At 40.6% G+C, this 20,019-nt stretch overlaps 1 protein-coding gene across 3 annotated transcripts in view; it reads right to left on the minus strand.

Moving 5' to 3' along the window:
* The window catches only part of gnao1a (guanine nucleotide binding protein (G protein), alpha activating activity polypeptide O, a), a 107,975-nt gene that overhangs the window by 13,875 nt on the left and 74,081 nt on the right, over positions 1-20,019 (minus strand). For all 3 annotated transcript variants that reach the window (XM_085780034.1, XM_085780036.1, XM_085780035.1), the window contains exons 5-6: positions 9,731-9,859; positions 6,749-6,878 (exon numbers count right to left, since the gene is read on the minus strand). In XM_085780034.1, the coding sequence (XP_085636160.1) occupies positions 6,749-6,878; positions 9,731-9,859 (259 nt within the window). The remainder of the gene's footprint in view (positions 1-6,748; positions 6,879-9,730; positions 9,860-20,019) is intronic.

Genomic DNA, 20,019 nt, shown 5'->3' on the forward strand with positions numbered 1-20,019 from the left:
GGAGACATTAGCACGAGCTGAATGGGCTTCAACACTCACACAGATCATGACGCATGAAATGTAAAAATGTGTTCAGAAAACACACGCACACATATGTAGTAATCAAATAATCAAGATCACACACACAAATGACACAAGCACACACTTTTTAAACAGAGAGAGGAACCTCGAGGATAAAAAAACAAAACAAAAGAGCACAGAGGAGTTCCTCTTGTCTGTGGACACTGTGTTCTGTTGCTGTGTTGAACTTATATTTGTCCGTGTGTGATCGATATAACATCAGTAAAAGGAATTATTAGTAAGCTGAATAACAATGAGTTAAACAAGCCATGCACTTTCAGCTTGTTAGCAGTGAGCTAGCGTCTGCGCTAACTGTAGCAAGTGATCAATTACAGTACAGGAACCCTGTGGAGTTTCACACCGCCGCGGATTAACGTTTTTGTTTGTTCAGGCATACGTGTGCCAGGAGCAGGAATTTATAGAAATACTTTCTTTTTTTTGCCAACTGCAGAAAGCAACAGTGTGTGCTAACAATTCATTACAAGGCAGCAGTGCGGCAGTAAAGGAGGAGGAGAAGAAAAAGAAAAAGAAAAAGAAGAAAAAGAGAACGGATGTCAACTACGCCCATTAACATTCAGAGCTTATGCTAATTGAAGCACGAAAAACTTAAACTCCACAGGGTTATTAAATTGTAAATACTACTGTATGTTAAAAACAAGATATCAGACATAAATGTAAATACAAATGGTTACAAAGCATGAAAACTATAGTTAATTAATCACTGAAAACTATTCTTAATGCACTAAAGATTAAATTAATTTCAGGATTTTTCATCATTAGGCACTTTTTCATGTTAGTTTTTCCACTAAACAACCACTTCTTCAGATTTGAGTCGTTTGTTTAGGCATCTGGAGGTTTTGCTCCAACAATATATCGACGTAAATGCACAATGACAATTGTCGTGTTTACTGATTAAATCCCAAATAAGCTGTTGGTATTTCTTTTTAACTGTTATGTAAAAGTGAAGTAACAATCAAGAAACCTAGTGCCTAATGAAGAAAAGAGACTCATTTAAAGAATGATGAGTTGAAAGCAGTTTCTCTTTGGTTCTGACCCTTTATTACGAACGAGGAAGAGATGATTGACAACCAGAGTGAGTGAGATCATCAGATTAGCGGGAAAAAATTGGAAGTGCATCAAAGTACTGCAGGAAGTTTGAGAAGTTAACAGTAATTTTTAAGAAAGAAAGAAAGAAAGAAAGAAAGAAAGAAAGAAAGAAAGAAAGAAAGAAAGAAAGAAAGAAAGAAAGAAACTAACTCCTTGGTTCACCAACACAAAGAGAAACTGCTTTCACCTCTCGGTGGGTGCGTCGGCCTATCAGGAGGTTTCATACCTGTCTGTGCGTGGAGCATCTGTAGAAGATCTGACTGCTGATTGGTTAGAGAGGACAGTCGATGGCGAGAGTGACAGGAGGAGTGGAAGGAGCCAGAGATGCTGCAGGGCGGAGCTTAGAGCAGGAACAGAAAAATGCAAGGGGCCCCCACCCCAACCCCACCTACCCGCATCCCACTTCCCTCATACGTTCCTTTAAATCCTGAGTTGAACCCAGAGCTGTAATATAATAATCTGAGGCTGCGGTCGAAAAGTCTCTCTTTAGCTGAGGAAGCTTCATAACAACCCGGAAGTGTCTGAGTGGCGGCCATGATAAGATCTGGTTGAATAATCTAACGGCTAAAGAAAGCTGCTTCCTCAACCCTTCCTCTCTTATCGGTACGATCCATCTTCTTATCTCCATTCTCCCATAATTCCTAGTAGACACTGTTAACATTATCAATAACGTAACGACAGCCTGCTCCGAGTGCAGAGGGGGTTTCTCTCAGCTTCCTGGTTGTCCTTGTCCTGAATGAACCTTTTAACATCTTATACCTTGACCTCATGACCTTTTTCGAACCGTCGATGTCAAAAAGAGAAGTGATCGGGTTAAAGAGCGTTGTGTTGTGGTGTGTTGTGTTGACTTTTCGACCACAGCCCACGTCTGTTTTACGAGTGTGTCGTCAGAGAAACAAGACAAGGACAGCCAGAGAAAAACACAATGCAAGCAGGTCTCGAATAGAAAGAGGTATGTAGATGTATGTGTGCTGTGTGTGTGTGATGTGTGTGTGGTATTGGATGTGTTTGTGTTCATAATGGCACAAAAGATCCTTATATAGACATACAGTCAAAACCAGTGAAGTCAGTGCTTCCATTTCTTTCCTGTCATGTCAAAATGAGAACAATAGAAACCCACAAACCAGACAGACGACCTTATACATAATGCAATAGCATAGCAACATCCAGATCTACTGTATATAAGAGGGTATCTGCAGATAATTTAACATATTAAAAGCATTTCATTTCATTTCTCTAAAAATAAGTGAGGCAAATATTACTGTTAGACAATATTTGTGTGTTTTGTATCTGATTACAGGCCGTTGAGAGACATTATACACATTACAGACATAAATTATAAGAGGGGTAGTTGGTCATGGTGCTAACTACATTTGCTAGGAAACCTGTCTCATAATGGGGAAGTGTTGGTTTTAAAAAGCTAATGCATCCAACTATGTTATTGTGTTTTTCTGCTCCAGGTCACATTCACATGTATTGATTATTATATCATAGTAATTATATATACTCCCACTGGTGGGAAATAACATAAAACTTTTCCCATTATTCTTCCATACTTTGGCTTAATGTGATAACTGGTGAATCGTGCAGAAGCTCTGAGTGAACAGAAGAGGAGATTGATTATCTTTAGGATTTGTTTCACTAAAAAAAATGTGTTTAGTTCTGCAATAAATTTTGTTTAACATAATCTAAGTCCAGTTTGCATGGTCGTGGTCGTGGTCACATGACTTCAGGATCCAAGGAAAACTGCATCACATTTGTCTATATTCTGAAAATTCATCTTTATCACCGTAGGGCACTGTTACATGTAGACACAGGCTCTGGCTTTGTGCTGCATGAAAGAAAAAAAACATCTAACATCAAGAAAAATCGAAGCTACAATAGGAAAAAAAAAAACCTCACACAGCCTTTAGGTTCTTGGTATTATGGGAACACGTTGTCACTGTACGGTAATTAAATTCACAGCCTATCAGTGGCTTTAATCAGCGGCCCAAAGGGAGTATATGTATGACTTCACCGCTCCTGTTAATGGGGAATATTTTTACTGTGCAAAGTGGCTGTAATTTCTGAATCGCATGCCGTGGATGTGTCTGTCTGGCAGTGGAGCTGACACAGGACTCGGGAGCCCAGTGGAAAAAAAAACAAAAAAACAACAACATTTGGTTATTTGCCTGGTAATTGAAACTCCCACACTAATGTTGTTTTGCTCTTTAATGATGATGAACCAACACATAATGATGATCCCAATACCAGACCTACTGTATTTACTAATGTTGTCTGGGCTGGTCTGTGACGTTTGCTGATTTTTAAAAAAAATTGTTTTACAATGTCTAATTTTATTTCTGTTTTTCTGATTTTGTTGATTTCTCACATGGGTTTCTGTTCATCAATCCAATACTTTAATTAGTGTGACTGCTGAAGCAGTCACACTATTGTTCTTCTGTTTGGCCATTTTCTTCCGCCTTTTTACGGTCTTCTTCTAGTCCTTCATACTTTGTGCTATTTCAACAATTCATATATCAAAACGTGCAGCTTTTTTTGAACTTTATCGGCATTACTTTTCTCTTTTTAACTATTTATACTTTTTCAAATATTTAACTTTTTCACAAAAAATCTCACATTCATCAAAGTCTCAACCTCTCTTCTTCACAACTCCACTGTAGTGTAGGGGTTAGGGTAACTGCTTGCCAACCCTAAGGTCACTGGTTCGAATCCAAGGGAAGAACTCTTGTTATGTTATGTTGAATTCTGCTCTCCTCCCCCGCCTTCAATTGGTTACAGGTGTTTGTTATCTCCTTGATTACTCATACCAGTTTGCAGCACATCATCACATTACAATGAATGACAACAGTTTTGAAAGCAGTGTGCTCTCTGTAGCCGAGTGGCAGAGTAAAGGTTTAGTGATCATATGGTCATGGGTTCGATTCCTGCCTCAGTCTTTTCACTTCATTGCTTGACTTTTGATTCCAATTATTCAGCTGTCATTGGACAGTCTTTGATTCCTCATAGTATAAAGCTCATTGTAACTCAGGTTCTCTGTGGCCATATGGTTAGTGCTCAGCCTGAAATTCACAGACATTTTCATTCTAAGTCATTCAAGCTTGACTCTCAAGCTTTCTTGATGTTGACAGTGTGCAGATCATTAACAGACAACAGTCTCTGCAACTGTGTGTGCACTGTGGCCTAGAGGCAGAGTGGAAGTCTAATGACCATGAGGATGTGGGTTCGATTCCGACCTTGGTCAAACATTTGTATGGTGATCACTGCTTGCACTATTTGCTAATTCTGCAACAGCGTTCAGTTGCTGTCAGCAGTCACACCATTTCCATTCTTGGAAATGCTTTTTCTAGTTGCTCTCTTATTGTTACTTTTTCAAATTACGTAAAAGAGAAAAAAACAAATTAAAACCTGATTGCTTTATTTCTCATGTTCTTCACTGACATTAACAACCTCCCACACCCTTTAAAGGAATAGTTCACCAAAAAATGAAATTCAGTCATTAGTGACTTCATCTGGAGACCCGGGAGGCCGGTTCGTAGTCCAACGAAAACTTTATATGAGAGTCAATAGCGCCCGACACAAAAATGTCCATAAAACTACACAAAAACCTTGTAATATTCCTCCATACTGCTCGTCCGCTGCAATCCAAGTGTCCTGAAGGGATATAGTCCAGAGTTTACTCAAAATGATGTCATTTAGGATATTCTTACAGCCTAAACAGTCCTGTATTGAATTTGCCTGGGGCACACTCCCGCGTGCATGCGATGCACGCAGACGTGACCAGACTTGCTTCAATGACGTCGTTTCCAGTAAACTCTGGACCATATCCCTTCAGGACACTTGGATTGCAGCGGACGAGCAGTATGGAGGAATATTACATGGTTTTTGTGTAGTTTTATGGACGTTTTTGTGTTGGGCGCTATTGACTCTCATATAAAGTTTTCGTTGGACTACGAACCGGCCTCCCGGGTCTCCAGTTGCACTTTGAGGAATAAAAAACTATTATTCATCAGCATGAGCATTTCATTTTTTGGTGAACTATTCCTTTAATACTAGATTTCAGGAACGCGTCCCGACCAATGACGACCAAACAATGGACCTGTAAACCCAAAGTGTGTTTCCTAATTGCGCTGCAGTTTAATCCACTGAGGTATCTGAACCCAAAAATGCAACTAAAACCTGCTTTTATTTTCTGTGTTTATGACGGATAGATTCGTTCCCTCATGTGACGTTCTTCTGGAGCTCCCAGCTCAGAGGGAGTCTTGATGGCATCTGCATAAATAGAGCAGCCACCAAACACATTTTCCCTGTGTGGAAATCTCCAAGGATCCACTTCAGGCTTATAAATAGCAGCGAGCACGGCGCATTCAAATCAGCTTATTTGTTTTTAGGCGACGTGACATCGCCTTTATGACACATGGAGGGTTGTGGCCTTTTTTTTTTTTTGTTGAGGAAACACTGAGCCACTCCGGCGTTAACTGTTTCATTCATTTTAAACCAAAACATCTCTCGCTCCCCAGTGACAAACCCCCACCCCCCCCAAAAAAAAGTTTTTCTTTGATCAATTAAAAAGCAAATTAATGTTTTCGTTACGTTTCAAAGACCACTGTGTATCTATCTAGGCATCTACGCTCACCATGATTTGCCTTCAGCGTCACTTAAAATACACACTGTATACAGGTTACGGTACCTGTCCTGCCTGTTATTTAAAGCAGATCATTTGCTTTGCCCCGACTAGTTTACAGCGTCTATTCAGGGAGAAATGGTTTGCATAGTGAAAAAAAAAAGCAACTCTCAGATATAATAATCCTTTGTATTTTTGCACAGGAACCACCCAGCAGTGTGTGTGTGTGTGTGTGTGTGTGAGCTGTAGAGCTGGAGCACAGTACAACTACAAATTTTGTTTAACAAAACAAGCCCCTGAAAAGTATCCTTAAGTCTGTTAGTTCATTTACACATTGTGTGGTGACATTACTCAGCGTGTTTTTTGGTCCAGAGGAAACACTGCGGTATTTCACAGATAATAATAATAATGTGCTTCGAAATCATGAAGGCAGATCAGTGTGATGAAGCCCGCATGTAAGATGTAACACGAGATCAACAGGACGCAGATAAATCCTCCTATAAGTCGCGTCATGGCTGAATCATCCTATAACATGAGGACATATAGTATAGTATAATGTCTTTCATGCTTTAATTTATTTAGCAGCTCGTGAAAGAGCAACAGAGACGTTTATCCCTTCCTGTCTCAGGCTGTTACACAGACCACATGTTTAATGTCAGCTTACGTGTTCCTCCTACTTATAGAACAAGTGAACACTCTTGTTTTTATACTCACCATTATATAGCCTGTGTCAAAATGAATTACGGGACGATTCGCAACGTTGTTCCACATTAAAAAAAAGCGAAGCCCTGGATATACATAACAGGACAACTGTTGGTGCTTTTAGATACAAGTGTCTTTTTGAAGGTGTGTCCCAGTATTTTACAGTAGAAGTGGGTCATTGGGCTACACAGAGACACAGAGAGAGAGGGAGAGAGGACACACACACACAGTACATGTGAAGACGTCTCTCCTTACCGTGGTCTCATCCTCGTGCAGCACCTGGTCGTATCCGCTGAGCGCCACGCAGAAAATGATGGCCGTGACATCCTCGAAACAGTGGATCCACTTCTTCCTCTCCGACCTCTGACCTCCCACATCAAACAGCCTGGAGGCCACAGAGAGAGAGACAGATGTGAATGAGCGTGTTTTTATACAGATATTCACACATACATATAAAAGAGAGGCCTGCTGGGATCTCATGAAATCTGTCAGGTCTTGCACAATACACAAGCAACCGGCGCGTTTTTGATGTGTTGCATCACTGCTGTGTTAGTGTGACATTTCCTTTTCCCTGTGTATTTGCTCAGTAACGCACTGAATATAAGACGGTTATTACTTTGTTCTGGCCATTCGACATTTACTGACTCTCTCAATATCCTTCCTGTCTTTACGGCTCCTTTTTTCAGATGCTTATGATGATTTAGGTCTGGATTATTACACGTCATGTCATCTCGGGGCGCCTGAGTAGCTACTGAATATAAATAAAGTAACAAAAATGTAAATGCAAAGAAAGAGGCTTTCAAGGGCGACTGAAATCACATAGGATCATACATACAGTAGAGTACACTGGGCTGTTGTAATGCTCTCTGAATGGTCTGTGTGAATGAGGAAGCATGAATTCAATCTATATGGTGAAGAGGAGGACTGTTAGCAGCGGGGAAGCTTAGCTGTAATAGCTGTAACCAAATGTGCGTAAATCATTCTTCTGGTGTTTTAGACTTGACTCTGATTTGTTTGATGTTTAGCCCCTAAAAAAACAAGACGAGTTGCTTTCAGATTAGCAATTTAGCCAGAGGAGTAAATATAGAGATAAGTAACTATAAAGCATACAGTAAAATAAGGTGTGTGTTAATTATGAGCAGTGTGGCTGATTTCTTTTTTGTGTTTATGAGGTTGTGTGTGTGTTATCATGGTAAAATATGTTCATTGAGACACCTGCTGTACACCCAACACAAAAGCGGTATCGAGTACTGAGCGGTGCTCAAAATCCAGGTCACATCTGGATTATATGTGGATATGAAACACTTGAAAAAACAAGTGGAGATAGGAAATCTCTGATGGCTGTCTGTGAACAGTGGTGTCAAAACTAGGCAAGATGCAGGGTTTACACTACAATAAGGGCTGTGGTGAGTGAATGAGGCTTTAGACTGTGTGTGATCGTGTGTCCTCTCATCCATCATTGTTTTAAGGGTGGGAAATCACCAGAGGTCCCACAATATTATATTACCACAATACTAAAGTCATATTATTGTGATGTTTAACACTTTTTATAACCTTTCTGCACCTGCAAATTATATCCAGAAAGGAAAACTGTGTCAACATCCGATCAGTCTGTCCATCTCACTTCAATCATTCTTGCTGAACTGATCAACACAGTCATCAAAAGTACTCTCATGCCAAAAACTCATATTGTATTTGCAATTTACTCAATAAAAGATTGATATTTGGCGTCCATGTATCGATGCAATTTTGTCAGACAAAATATTGTGATCCAATGCAGAATGACAGAGTTGCAACTTCTGACATGAAAAGTAAAAGACGACCTGTCCAAAGCTCAACCTGTGACCTAACGAGGGCTGAAGCAGAGATTCATCCTATCTTTAGTCTACATTCATTCATTTTCCAGTAATTTACCTCATGAGTTGTAAAACGACCACTTTCTTGAGTATAAACTGTGTTTTCCTGTTGGTTCTGGATGTGATGGGTATAGTAATAACGGTAGGCAGGTTAATGGTTTACAGGAACGCTGCCACACTCCCACACTCACTGCCTCGCTGCCAGTTATAGCAGCTGAGCTGACAATATTTAGGCTTTTTACACCAAACACACACCAAGCGCCAACACCTACTCACCTGTCAGCTTGACAGTGGAAAACATCACTTAGCAGAACTAACACTGTATGTCTGCATTCATCCTTAAAGGGATAGTTCAACATTTTAGCAAATTGGCCCATTGCCATAATCCCTATAGTTTTAGCAGTAGGTTCGTTACCTTTAACTGTCGGTGCAAGATATTTTTAGAACGGCGGAGCAGAGTCGCGAGCTGCTCAGAGCTACGCTACGGAGGCTCATGGGATTTCTTGGTTTCCCTTATCAAACTCATCAAATACACAATCCAACAACTCCAAAACGCTCTGGTGGACAAGTTGTGACCTGCACATTCACCACGCTATGAGATAATAACAGAACGTTACGAAACAGAGTCGTTTTAGAGGTAAATGCAGAGACTGCTTGCTGAAAAACTGTCCCTGAAGGCAACGTGCATCAGCAGTTTTGCATGAATTTATCTCTAAAACAACTCTGTCTCGTAACGTTCTGTTATTATCTCATAGCGTGGTGAATGTGCAGGTCACAACTTGTCCACCAGAGCGTTTTGGAGTTGTTAGATTGTGTATTTGATGAGTTTGATGAGGGAAACCAAGAAATCTCATTAGCCTCCGTAGCGTAGCTCTGAGCAGCTCTGCCGTTCTAAAAACAGCTTGAACCGACAATTAAAGGTAACGAACCTACTGCTATGACTATAGGGATTATGGCAATGGGCCAATTTGCCAAAATGTTGAACTATCCCTTTAAAAATGAATGGGTGGATCTGATCAATAAAGATGGCGTGTGTACATGAGGAAGACTGAGATACAAAGTAATAGGAGCAGTGAAAGAATTATAATTCACACAAGAGAGGCAGGTATGGTAATTAAATTCAGGGCAGGACTAGACTCCTCCCCTCTTCTCTCTGCCATCAGTCCCATAGCTCCTTGCGCTAATTGAATCAAATCTCATTAAAGAGACAGACAATCATAAATATAGAGACATGTTAAACACATTTAATCTCATTAATTACAGACCGGAGCTCCTACTGTATGCATCCGAGAGAGGAGGAGGAGGAGGAGGAGGAGACAGATGGAGGAGCAGAGAGATGGTAAAAGAAACAAATCTGAAGGTACAGAGAGTTCACACTGACCTGAAGTGAAGGTTTTTGAAGGTAAAGTGTGTCTCAACGATGCCTGTGGTCTTCACTCGGGTCCTCAGGATGTCCTGCTCTGTCGGCTGGTAGTCTGGTGCACCAATCCGATCTAGGCTGTCTAGGTAGCTGCAAACACACACACACACACACACACACACAGAGGAAACACACACTGTGAGTCAACACCACAAACTTTTTCAGATAAAAGATTATCTGTGGCAGGCCTGTCAAACTCTGGATTCCTGCACATGCACGGGGGGTTGATGTGAGGACAAACCTCAGTGCACAGAGAGTTTTTTTTTTTTTTACTGTATATATACATACTGGATATATATAGCTTTATTTTAAAAACCAATAACACAAGAACAGAAGCCCACTGAATGGATTACACTGTGCTCCAATGGCTCTAATCTAACTAGTTCTGCAGAAGAAACCAAATGAATCAAGGCAAAAGACAATAAGACAAAAACAAAACACGAGTTTGTGGTGTATGTTTTCTATTTAAAAAATAAAAGCCCCCGTCACAGTGAAGCAGCTCCCTGATGCGTGAAAGCCCATCTTGAATGCTCTGGATGTCGTGTCAGCAGCTCTGTCCTGCTCTTTATTGGATTTGCAGAAGTTTAAACTTAAGCAACTACATCCAGTTTTACACAAGACAGGTTTACCAAACACACCAGTTAGCCCTCAAACTCAAAGCCCTTTTTTTTTTCTCACCGAGGGAAATGCAACATTTACTTTATATCCTTCAAATGATGCTATAACATTCATATTTTAAAGATGGAAGCTGTAAAAAGACATAATTTTCCTTGGAGTTAGTCAGTTTTTGCTCCTCCTGATAAAATAAGGCTCAAGATCAGAAGCTGGTTTGTCTCTTTCTGAAAATAAAGGAGCAGTTTTTTCAAAAATTACTATTTATATTTAAATTTAGACGTTGTCAATGTAACCTGTATATTTGCTATGTAGAAACAGACAACAGTAACTATTGGGGTTGGGTCAGCTCTGATGCTGAAGCTTCATCCACTCCACATTTTTCATTTTAAAATGTCAATGTCTGCCTGGTTTAAGCTCCATATCAGAAACTCATACACACATGAGCATGCACGACTCAGCGTAAACAGGAAGCAGATTGTCTACTCTGCAGTTGATTAGCTGCAAAATAATAATACAAGCAGATTTTATCTCTTTGAAACAGTTGCTAGCAAAATCAGCAACACCCGTATTTTATTATCTATGTTGCCAATCAGGGAGTGTCTACCTCACTGTTTCCAAAGGTCTCTGTTTTTGCAGTTGTTTTTTTCAAAATAAAACAGGTAGCTTCTAGCTTGCAGCGTTTCCCAGTGTCGCATAGTGGAGGATGGGAGGGGTGAGTGTGGATGTAAGTCTGGGTGATAATTAATGTGTTTTCATTGGGTGTTAGCCTCTCGTTCAGAGGTCTGCCTCCATGAGTCTCATTAAAGTTGAGTTTACTTGATCACACTGATTGAGTAGGAGGAGGAAGAGTGTGATTACTTTAGATGGATGCACCTGCATTCAAGTGTAAACGTAATGATATACTGTATGTTATGGCTCAGGTGGTGGGTTGAACAGTTAACGTTACATAACAGGCTGAGGCGACGGCAACGAGACACCCACCCACAACGTTAATCATGAGAGTAAATCCACTTTTCCCTCTGTTGACTGTTGCAGTTTCTTACTGTACCTCCACCCAGAGGTCAGAGGTCCTGGTTTGATTTTAATTCATATGAAACAGCATTTTTAAATCTATTTATTGTTATTTATGCTACAAATCCTCATTGTCTTCTCCCCGTGAACCAACACCAACACATCCAGTGACTACAGGCCGTCGGTACGAGTTGTGTAAAACACATAAAGAAAAGTTAGCACACTGAGTAGCCACTTGATAAGGAGTGAGAAAGGGGAATTAGGTAGGCGGGAGATGACTCTGTGTTCAGTTATGTAATGGAATATCCCTGGAAGTGGACTTTTATTTTTTAATGTGGAAGTATAAATCAAATCATAGCGAGCGGCACAGTTGAAGAGATTCACTCTGCGGGGCCTCGGAGGGCGGTGCACATAACTGCACCGTTAGCAGAATGTGAACGGCTTTTTTAAAATGACAATAGCACAACTTCCAGGTTTATAATGTGACACTTTGGACAGGGTGGATGGACGCCAGTGAGACGTCAGTGTGTGATGATGTATCACTGCTTCACTTTTCATCCCCCGTGTTAAGCTTTTCTCTGATTTCACTAGTTTGCAATGGTGTAACGCCCCTTTATCCCCTGTTAATTCTGTTTTAACGGAAATATTTGCCTCTATAATCAAGTGCAGAGTGAACTCTCTCTCTCTCTCTTTACACAAATTATTTCATTTTCACATATCTGCCTTTTCAAACATTGGTATTCTGAGGTAGCAGAGCCGGGCTGACAGTCGGGCAGTAAGTCAAAAGAGCAGGAGAGAAAACACAATATAAACCCACATCATGCATCCATCTCGTGTAATGGATGTTTTTATTTATAGATCGGTTAGAGTGTTGTTTGAGAGCTTTTTAAATGGACGCAGAGTTACTTCCAAGAGCACGAGAACAGAGGAAAGAAAAAATGATAAAGGCAATATTTGGCTGATGGTGCCAAGAAGCAGTTGGTGCACACACACACACACACACTCATTGCACTTGCACACAGTCTCTGTGGTAAGAAGAACTATTGATTACACAAAGAAGGATATGGGTTAGAAGAAGTGGATAGAGAGAGGGAGAGCTGAGGATGAACAGACAAAGAGAAAGTTGTTGTTTTTTCTCCTTGAGCCACAATGAGACAAAGTGATCCATCTGCTGGACCTTGATTGGTTTTTAAATTGAAAATAATACAAACATGTAGCAGGTTGTAAACAGATCCGTCTTCCACACTGCATGATAATGATCTGATGCAACAACGTGTGAAAAAAAAAAGGATGCTGAATTTGTTTAAAAGGCAGCGAAACAGAACAGAACATGTCATTAGCGATGCAGCCCTGGAGCTTATCACTTTTACAGTGTAACGCTTCGAACATACACTAAAATATGGAGGAAGAAAAAAAAATACTCCGGGCTTGGTTTCATAATCAAGAAATGTTCCAATACTTTCTGACTCCGTGAGTGAGCCGCCGACACTCGGTTCTGCTACAGGCTTAAATCAAATCGAAGGAAATTGTAATTCAACTGCTATTTTATTCAAATTAATTAATCCCAGATGCAGCCTGTGTAAAAAAATTAATAAATTACAAATGTTCATTTTGTTCTGTTCTTATTTTATTATAACACCAGTTTCTCCAATGGTCCTAGTTTGAGTGATAACAGAGAATAACCTGTTAGTATTGGCGCTGTATCAGCTGATAATGAGTTAAAATGTATTTCATCATCACCTGCTGGTATGAACAGGGGGACGTTTGTGCACAATTAGATAGTATACTTAGCAACAAACCTTTATATATTGGCCATATGGACATACTTTGAAGTAAAATTGCTATTTGCATTGTTTGTAAAGCACCAGTGATGCAATATTGTCTGCATATACTATAAGTGTCACTACAATGAGAGCAACAGGTTCATTCTTGGTGTTTTTCCTCTTCATATGCATCTATGTGTGACAGGAAACACAGTAAATGTTTTGTAATGATTCAATATAGGAGCTTGTAACTTTCGTGTATTTGTATTAAGTATGTAGCTTTTGTATGTGTTTTTGTTTTTGATATATCAAGTATGTGTCGTTTATAGTTGGTTTGTATTGTCACTTATAAAAATGAAAGACCCCGGGAAGAATAGCTGCTGTTTTACAAAAGTTAATGGGGATCTTAATAAACTAAACCAAACAAATATATCAGTGTTTACATCAGAAATTGGCCAAATTGAATTTTTTCAGCACATCAGGTATCTGCAAAAATCCAATTTTGTTCATCCCTAGTTCAAACCAAAAAGCCATCAACCAGCTACACCTCTGACTCCCCTCCATCACTCCACCCTGTGAGGTTTGAAAGTACCGGTGCTGTAACAACTGCTCTGCGCTGGAAAAGTAAAAGCAAAAAAAAAGTGCAAATGAAGTGATGATGGGGGCAGTTTAGAGGATTTGGTGTGAGTGAGCAGAGGAACCTTTTCAGATAACACCGGAGTCAAGTCATGATGATGCTGACACACACAGAACTTCAAAAGTTCAAAGATGATTCAGGCGTTTATGGAAACAGAAGAACACAATGGACACAACCTCGATAAAAATAAAGCCTCAAAATGAAGCTTCATGTGTGGAGGTGGCCGAGATGGGAACATTTCAGAGATGAACAGATTTTTTAAATGATTTTTATTCATTAGCAGCGATAACAATTGCTGTTTGCAGCCTTCACTGTGCCGAGTCATTGTTAGCTGCTTAGACGCTCTATCTACTGACACCTGAAAGCGGGAGCAGGCTGCAGCGCAGAGCCGCCACTTCCATGACCTTTACCACCGCAGGAGGTTGAACCCTCTCTGAATAGAGGCAGTCTGTTCTTCCTGCTCACTGTTTCCACCCCCCAACCCCTCCAGTCTCTATTCATGGAAGTATTTTTGACGTGGACTCACACTAACACAAATGCTAACATTATTTCATGTGCAGAACTGCCGTCCCCTGGAGGTTTGTTTCATTGTGTAGCCCTTTTTGGTTCGGAGCTGGCACACACGATGTAGACCACCAGTGCATTAGTCTCTCTTCGCTCATCCTGACATTACTCTTCATGGTGCGCTAAGTCGATTAACACCAAGCCCCAGTGTCTGCTTGTCTCATTTCCCTGGTGATGTGCAGTATTACAGATTATCACTAAAAGAGTGTCGGGCACCAAAAAAAAAAAGACAAGACGACTGAGGAGAGAGTGATGTCTGCGAGGTGATAATGACAAGGCCGAGTGCATTTATGTGCGTGTTTCCAGCGTAGAAAGAGAGCGAGTCCTTCTGACAAGCTGCGATATTCATCCACCACCCCCTCAACAGTCTGTTAACACACACACACACACACACACACACACACACACACACACACTCCGCCATTCGCTCCTCCTGTTTATTGGTGGCCCACAGTTTCATCAATGTGTAAAAACACTCAACACGCTGGCCGTTAATCAACATCGGCGACCAAAAAAAAAAAACGGCGACTTGCTGCTGTGTAGTGCACTCGCTGGTCGTCTCTTTAGTGCCAAGTTACAGCACAGTCATATTGATCACATGCTGTATTAACTCAAGTGCAGTGACCAGACTACATTAGCCATTTACATTGGCATGTGGTTCGCCACAGAACATAAAAATCCATCATTAAGCAGCGACCACAAGTCATAACGCAGCCGTTTGCCGAGCCCACATCCAGAACACATTATCCTTACATTAAAAAGTAAATATAGAAAATGTATGCCAATGCATTTCCCTTTAGATGTGCATCTACACAGACAGACACACACATCAAACTATGTCTATGTCTCTCTCTTTTTTTTTTTTTTTTGCAGGATCAGCCCAAGGGAGGTCAGCTCAATTGTACTGCTTCATAGCTGTTGCTAAGTAACCGGCTTTTAGACGGTTCCTCGTCTCCCCTGCTGTGATGTTCTGACACATATTTACAACCAGCACTTGTCACTTCTCCAGGAGCTGCAGCGACAAGACGCAACACAACCACACAACCTGGCCCCACAATAAAGAGGAGGGTATGGATATAAAAAAAAAATGTCATGGTAGCGAACGATGCACTCGTCATGTTATGGGTGGTTGTATCATGGCCTGCTGCTGCGGAGATGTTGCAGGATCAATATCAGGAGTTATGTCATTCCTAATGGTGTTTAACTACATTTATAAACAGGGATGCTCAGATTGAGTAGCTGCTATTAGTCTGCACTGTGCAATATAAGAAACCAATGCACCGCGGCCGGCCATGCTCATGTCCAGAGTCCATTTAATTAAGTACTTCATCCAGCATTTTAATGCCACTGCATGTGTGTGTGTGTGTGTGTGTGTCAAGGATGGAGGCCAAGTGGGTGCATGGCAGCGTTACCGTGGTGTCACAAAGGCAGGGGATGTTGAATCATAGACGGAGCATATGTGTATTGTGGTAAATAGGTCAGGACATGTAAAGCACATGCACACAGAGAGAGGGAGGGAGCAGTGGCTGCAGGGAAAACTCGGCCCTCTGAGAAAAGAGCTTTTTGCTTTCTATGTAATAAAAACACACAGCACATGCATGTGCGATTACACACACACACACACACACACACACACATGAATATACACCCTTATAACTTTCTTACTAACTAAACTTCAAGCTGTGGATCCATGTTTAACACCTGAAAACTTTAACCCCAAAAAACTGAAAGCATGTCCAAACTTTAAAGAAATATCACACACACACCTACACATATATACACACACACACACCTACACACACACACACATACACCTACACGTACACACACACACAGTCAAACTGAGCGTGGCGTGGTCATGTGATATCTGTCCTATCTGCTCATTGGCTGCTTGCTCTGTTCTGCTCCACAGGCCACAACATAATAGGAAGTGTGCATCAATCTTTAATGTGACATTTAACACGGACACACAAACTGACACACACACACACACACACACACACACACATGCTAAACACTCACACAAACACACACACATACACGCTAAATGCTCACACACACAGCGCGGATGTTGTTTGAGTTAACTGACCACATGTAAATGTTGACAGGAATCAACTGCTTCCAAGATGTCTGCCACAATCAGACACGACTCTCTTTCTCTCTCTCTTTTAGTCTTTCACTCCATCATTCAGATTGTCGAACACTTCTCTTTTCATTCCTCATTAGGGCTGCAACTAACGATCGTTTTCATTATCGATTAATCGGTTGATTATTTAAACGATTAATCGATTAGTTGTTTGATCAATAAAATGTTAATGTCAATCACTGCTTTCTAAACTGTCTTGTTTTGTCCACAAACCAAAGAGATACTCAGTTTATTGTCATAAAGGAACAGAAACCAGAAATATTCACATTTAAGAAGCTGAATTTAGAGAATTTGGATTTTTCTTTTCTTAAACAACTACTCTAAATGATTATCCAATTATCAAAATAGTTGACGATTAATTTAATAATTGATTATTGTTCGATTAATCGATTCTTTGTTGCAGCTGTATGCCTCATATTCAACTTCAATATGATACGTTACTTCCACTATTCCTACTCCTACACCTTGTCCTTCCTCCTTCCATCTTTCCCTCATGTCCCCTGCTCTCTTATTATTATTATTATTTACTCTCTTTATGTTGCCTCTGTTTGCATCAGCCTCGTCTCCACACATTTATTCTCTCTATTCAAATGCTGCACAGGCAACAGTTGATGTTGGTTTCTATTCACTCTGTTACTGAACTGCTCACATCACCGCCTCCTGTTTCTATGTGAACACCGACACACAACACAACACAACGAAGTTACCATGTACAAACTCATGAATGCATAAGATGGGGTTTGTTGCACCAGACATGACATGAAGATAAAGGAGAAGCGCTGTTGCTATGGTTACGCTCTGAATGGAGGCTGAACTGTCGGCCTGAACTATGTCTGATGTATGTGACTGTAACCAAACACAATACAAAGCAGCCGGAGAGAAACAATGAATAAAATAAATGTGATTTTTGACAAGACCTGAGGACTTCAATATGACTTTTTCCCCAGGGTCATTAAACATTACATATGGAAGAAGATGCAATAAGATTAAGATTACTGTACTAGATTGTTACTTGGAGAAAACATGGGGGATCTCCTCCTAGGAATATTGGTCAGACATCAGTTTGCATCTTAATTCATTGTTTGCATTTGTTTTTGTTGACATTTATAAAACCAGAAGACGTCACACATGTGCTATGTTGATGATGTCTTGTAATCCCATGTGTGATGGACCAGACATGACACCAAAACAAGAATTAAAGGGATAGTTCAACATTTTGGCAAATTGGCCCATTGCCATAATCCCTACAGTCATAGCAGTAGGTTCGTTGCCTTTAATTGTCGGTGCAAGCTATTTTTAGAACGGCGGAACAGAGCCGAGAGCTGCCCAGAGCTACGCTACGGAGGCTAATGGGATTTCTTGGTTTCCCTCATCAAACTCATCAAATACACAATCCAACAACTCCAAAACGCTCTGGTGGACAAGTTGTGACCTGCACATTCACCACGCTATGAGATAATAACACAACGTTACGAGACAGAGTTGTTTTGGAGGTAAATACAGAGACTGCTTGCTGAAAAACTGTCCCTGAAGGCAACGCACATCAGCGGTTTTGCATGAATTTACCTCTAAAACAACTCTGTCTGGTAACGTTCTGTTATTATCTCACAGCGTGGTGAATGTGCAGGTCACAACTTGTCAACCAGAGCGTTTTGGAGTTGTCAGATTGTGTATTTGATGAGTTTGGTGAAGGTAACCAAAAAATCCCATGAGCCTCCGTAGCGTAACTCTGAGCAGCTCGCGGCTCTGCTCTGCCGTTCTAAAATTAGCTTGCACCGACAAATAAAGGTAACGAACCTACTGCTATGACTATAGGGATTATGGGCCAATTTGCCAAAATGTTGAACTATCCCTTTAACTACTTTTATTACTGCTAAATATGAGCCAACGACTCAGTTGCATAAACATGTCACTTATATTTCTCAAAGAAAATGACTTTGTCCCTAGAAAACCTTGTTGTCATATGATTTACATTGGTTTGATAGTAGAAGCTACATTCACTGCATCTATGATTGTAGCCTGCTGTGTAAGAAACGTAGCGTGTGTAATGTGTGTAGTAGTGTAGTGTAGCGTAGTGTGTGTACTGTACACAGAAACATGGATCACTCACTCCCTCCATCAATCAGCTGCAATTTTTCCTCATGTCACTCTGTGTAATTTCTCAGGATGTATGGTACACAATTAAACTAGGACTACACACACAAACACGGCACTTGAGGGAAATTACACCCCACCACTACCAACACCATCAACACACCCCCCCCCACTTTCCCCTCCGTGTGTTTTTTTCTCCCGCTGTGTCTCTCCACCCACACACACACACACACACACACACACAGGCACTCAGCATAAATCAGGCCTGGTACATTCAATGGTGATTGACTGTGTGTCTTAACAGTGTAGCAGTGTATGATCGCATTTAGAAGATTATAAATACGCAGCGGTGCGGTGCATGTGTGTGTGTGTGTGTGTGTGTGTGTGTCTTTATAGTGAGTGGGCGGATAAGAGGGGGTACTGACTGAGCGACCTGGACGTAGAGAATAAGAAAGACACACACACACACCCACACACCCATGTATTATTGTGCTGAGTCAGTGATATGCGGTTCCTCTGAAGGTGCACACCCAGGTGTTGTGTGTCCAGTTGTTCACTGTAAACACAAACCTGCACAAGCTCACAACCAACAAAAAAACATCAGGGTTAATGTTTCCATTTTTCTCATGGTGCCAATTAGATGTCAATCATAAGATGATAATGGCAGACGGACACGACAAACACAACGCTCAGGACATCAGTGTCAAGTGTTTTTCTTTGTCGCTTCAAACTTTGCAGGTGAAGTGTAAATGATCTCTGTGCTTAAACTATAAAAAATCTGCAGACGTCTTTTCTCTGCTCTTGAAAGAGTTAGGATCATCACGGTCGCATCATAAACACAGGGGTAACCACGCCTTTGGAACAGCATCCCCCTCTTGATCAGTCTTGCCTCGTCCATCGACTCTTTTAAATCCAGACTAAAAGTGGTTGCTGCTTTTGTTCTGTTTATCATTTAATTCTTTGTATTAATCCTTTATTTTTAACTGTACAGCACTTTGGTCAGCTTGGGTTGTTTTTAAATGTGCTCTATAAATAAACTTGATTGATTGATTGATGTCTGGATATTTCTTCTTTTTTTTTTGTCATATGACATCTTACAATTTTGTGATCAGAAACTGTCATGTCTAGATTTCACTATATATGAAGTCAGAGATTCAAACATCTGGACAACTACATCTCTTCGATTCTGGGGTGTTTTGCTCTGTTGATGTCCTTGTATTGGATCCACTACAGCAAATAATATATAATAATAATTTTGTTATGCTTATTCTCATTTCTGCAGGATTCCCCCACACAACACTGTAGCACTGGCAGAGGCTTGAGAAAACAACGTGTGTAATTATTCATTATAGGCTTTCGTCCCTGTTCTATGTTATATTTGTTTATGCTATTTACATCTGCTGCTCTGAGGCCATTTTGA

The sequence above is a fragment of the Trachurus japonicus genome, chromosome 6 (genome assembly GCF_045865225.1).
Source record: "Trachurus japonicus isolate A0001 chromosome 6, Traja_1.0".
Lineage (NCBI taxonomy): Eukaryota > Metazoa > Chordata > Actinopteri > Carangiformes > Carangidae > Trachurus > Trachurus japonicus.